General features: G+C 44.1%; 1 protein-coding gene across 1 annotated transcript in view; it reads right to left on the bottom strand.

Moving 5' to 3' along the window:
* LOC106810679 (SUMO-activating enzyme subunit 1-like) overlaps positions 1-3,721 on the bottom strand; it is a gene marked incomplete in the record, with an annotated part of 30,504 nt that extends 26,783 nt beyond the window's left edge. Inside the window, 1 exon segment of the mRNA XM_014814109.1 lies at positions 3,384-3,721. Coding sequence (XP_014669595.1) covers positions 3,384-3,475 — 92 coding nt within the window.
* Positions 3,722-3,969: the final 248 nt, after the last annotated feature.

Genomic DNA, 3,969 nt, shown 5'->3' with positions numbered 1-3,969 from the left:
ATTGGTCATGATTCCATCATCACACCCCAAGAGGCATGATGGAGAGCCCTCAAGGAGCTCTCCATCATCCCTTTTAAAGGTGTGATTTTTAGTGGAGCCCTCCATCATGCCTCTTAAGGGTGTGATTTTTTAGTGGAGCTCTCCATCATGCCTCTTAAGGGTGTGATTTTTTAGTGGAGCTCTCCATCATGCCTCTTAAGGGTGTGATTATGGAGCGTGAAAAGACTATGGTCTATCACTATGGACTATCACTAAAGTGATTATGGTGTCCTAGGGGAGTCATTAGTAGTCCTCCTGTACTTTTCAAATCTGAAAGCCTGGGTTATTGTGTGAAAATGCAGCGTAGGTGGAATGTGGAGGTGGCGCAATTTACTACTAGGTAAGCCTTAAGGTAGGCTGTGTGGAGGTGAACACACTGTCACTACCCTGTGTGGTTAAAGAACACGTAGTTACCTTCGCAACCAGTGTTTGCCACTGAGCAGAAAAAGCTGTAGGCCTACAGGGCCTATAGCTCCTAAAAGCTGCAGGCCCGCCAGCAAAGCTGTAGGCCCGCCAATTTTGGAGCAAATTACAGTAATAAAACAGCATATCATGTTCGTCCTTGTGTTTAATAGTCATTATCAATGTCCATAATCATAATCCCTCTGTTTTTCCTTCCTCTCGTCGGATGACAGTTTATGCTTCTTTGCCGGGGCTCACAATTAAGGAAACGCCACATTGTTGTTATATATGCATGTTATATGTAGCTCCTTGGTAACTACGACTCTCCACTTTGACAGCAGAGAGACAGACTGGTAGTCTGGTACAAATCGGTAGCAACGTAGTAGCGTCTCATAACATTGCGAGTGGAGCCGTCATGAATACGTACACCAGTCTAACCATGTGTCAATCATACAGTCATGTCGATTGGTCGAAATCTGAGACACTTGCTCAGGCCAGACCAACGGTCACCCACCAATGAGAAACGATTTCATGTTACTCACAGCCAGGGTTCGAATTTTGGCTGAAAATCTAGTGGACAGCAGGACCACCAACTTTAGAAAGTCTGTGGTCCTGCACAAAAGTTGGTGGTCCGCTTATTTACTAGCAGTGAGTAACAAAATGGTATATATAAAAATAACCATTGGCATTAACAGCATACATGTAACATAGAGTTGGTCAAATAATATATTTCAAGCGCTAGGAATGTCGGAGGAGCTTCTGGGAAAGGTTTTACTTTCGTTTTTCTCCTCCCCAGTCCTGGCTACCCCCATGCATAGATCAATGCTGCCGCACATCCGCAAAGTTACAAGTGCCTAGAATCTTGAAGTATATACAGTTTACATTGCTTCTAGATATCTAACTGATTTAAAATAGTACACTTTCTACGTAAAGAAAAGTGACGAATTCAATTAACAGCTTTGATTACGTGCGTGTCAGGTGTCACTGGTCGTGCCCTCACTCCCCACGATAACCCCTGCGACATATGAACTTATTTTTATGCGGTCATAAAAACACTGGGCTACGCTACATGCTGCAATCAATTTCTTAGACTGTCACGAGGTTTTGTTCGTGTGGCGAATCATGAATGGAAGATGTTTTGGATACCCCGTCTACGTTCAGGAACGGAGCGTATTAGAATGCGCTCCCATTTACAAGTCTGTCTAAACTGCCGTTGCGATAACCGTAGTATTTCAGCGTAAAATGAGGGGGAAAAGTGCGGGTCAGGAGGACCGGCAGTTTCGTAGAGGTGGTGGCCGAAGCAAAAACCTTGGTGGCCTCGGGCATCCGGTTCAGCACTAATTTCGAATGCTGCCAAGAGTCGCAGCTAATTCCGCACTCGACTGGCAACTTGCCCTTTAGTTTACTACACTGTGGTGCGCAGCTTGGAACAGGGTTCCAGGCTATTGCTCTTTCATTTACAATCAGGCTGCGCGAACGCATTGTTTACATGTATGTCACGGTTTATCACGGATTAGTTTTCAAATAAATATCCCTGGAAGTTAATATGCAAGCAAGGATTTCTACAGGTAACAGTTTCTCAGTGTTTCGAATTTTCGGTGATCAAATAGCTGTAGGATCAGCGGGCCTGTTTTATCAAGAAGCTGTAGGCCCGGCATCGAAACTGTCAGCGGCGGACCGACGTGAATTTCGAACACTGTTCGCAACCCCTCACGGTTATAATTACAAGTAGGCCTATTATTATTATTTTACGCCAGTGTCTACTATTACTAATGCTCATCATAGGGTCAATGTCCCCCAGGGTACTGCCGGAACGTACCCTGGGTACGGTCCGGTATACCGGAACGTACCCTGGTAACCATTTGATATGGTTAGGGTTTAGCTCTAGTACTATAGCCCACGTTCGATAAACTGCCGCAGAGCTATAGTACATTGTCGGCTGTAAATACCAACTACGACCTGTTACCACCTGTCCCCATGAAAAATGGATCGCAAAACGCAAAGTTATCGGGCTTTTTAACACTTATTTATCTACATGGACATCTCACCTATCTTTTTGAACACTTTCAACAACTTTACATCATGTATTTGTCCTTTGATTCCACAAAGTAAGCACTACTGGCATTTCATTTTGAAACGAAGTGGCTTGCGCACGCGTCACGTTACCGGATATGTACGCAAAACACATGGCAGCTATGATGCATGTATTATTCACGGGGGTGATGGGGTGAACTCGCGCTGATGTGGCAGTTACTCACGTTGCCAAGCAACATCAGCGCGAGTTCACCCCATCACCCCCGTGAATAATACATGCACCATAGCTGCCATGTGTTTTGCGTACATATCCGGTAACGTGACGCGTGCGCACGCCACTTCGTTTCAAAATGAAATGCCAGTAGTGCTTACTTTGTGGAATCAAAGGACAAATACATGGTGTAAAGTTGTTGAAAGTGTTCAAAAAGATAGGTGAGATGTCCATGTAGATAAATAAGTGTTAAAAAGCCCGATAACTTTGCGTTTTGCGATCCATTTTTTATGGGGACAGGTGGTAACAGGTCGTAGTTGGTATTTACAGCCGACAATGTACTATATAGCCCTGCGGCAGTTTATCGAACGCGGGCTATAGTACTAGAGCTAGTTAGGGTTAGGGTTATGGTTAGGGAGTAGGTGTAGGCGACTCCCTAGACTCGTTAGTGGAGTAGGCGAGGTACGGTCCGGCATATTAGATAGTACTAGGGTACGTTCCGGTATACCGCACCGTACACAGAGTAAGTTCCGGCAGTACCCTGGGGGACATAGACCCTCTCAGCATTAGTCATTACTAATAGTAATACTAATAGTAATACTAATAGTAGTATTAGTATACTAATATTAAACACAAATAAAATTAATAAAATAGTCAATTGTCACTCGGTTAGCACACAACTTCACGTTTCAACCACCTTTTCTGTGCATCTAGGCCCCAGAGGCGTATCTGACGATCATACAAAGCCGCTTCATCTTCACTTATATGAATCTCTTTATTTTCCAACATAACTCACTCAGTCAGCGAGTCACTGTCACTGACACTGATACTCAAACACTGAAAATACGTCGACGACACACTTTGAATAAGAAATGAGCCAACTTTGAGAGACTTTTCACAAAGATGCAGTATCGTACAATCTGAACGCTCTAGTTGTAGATCAAAGAGCTAAATATCCATAATACAACGATTAGAATCAGAACCGCTGTTTCCTTGCAGCGCCCATAGATATATACAAAACACGCAGACTTCCGCGCGCTAACAGTAACAATCAATCACATTGGGCGATGCGGCGTCTCCGACAGGCGGCAGCACTTAGTTGACCAGAATACTTCCGGTACGATCTGGTTACATTCAGAGCACGTAGGCCTATTATTATTGATTATACCTATGATTATACACTGTATTGATACACGTGCTCTTGTGCGTTGTTTTCACCGCTGAAGACAGTCTTCACGACAGGCGATAAAAGCCAAGCCATAACGGCTACGCATAAATTAACA

The sequence above is a fragment of the Priapulus caudatus genome, unplaced genomic scaffold, assembly GCF_000485595.1.
Source record: "Priapulus caudatus unplaced genomic scaffold, Priapulus_caudatus-5.0.1 Scaffold462, whole genome shotgun sequence".
NCBI classification, from domain to species: Eukaryota; Metazoa; Priapulida; class Priapulimorpha; order Priapulimorphida; family Priapulidae; genus Priapulus; species Priapulus caudatus.
Note: the sequence above shows the minus strand (reverse complement) of the source record. Positions and strands in the feature narration are given on the sequence as shown.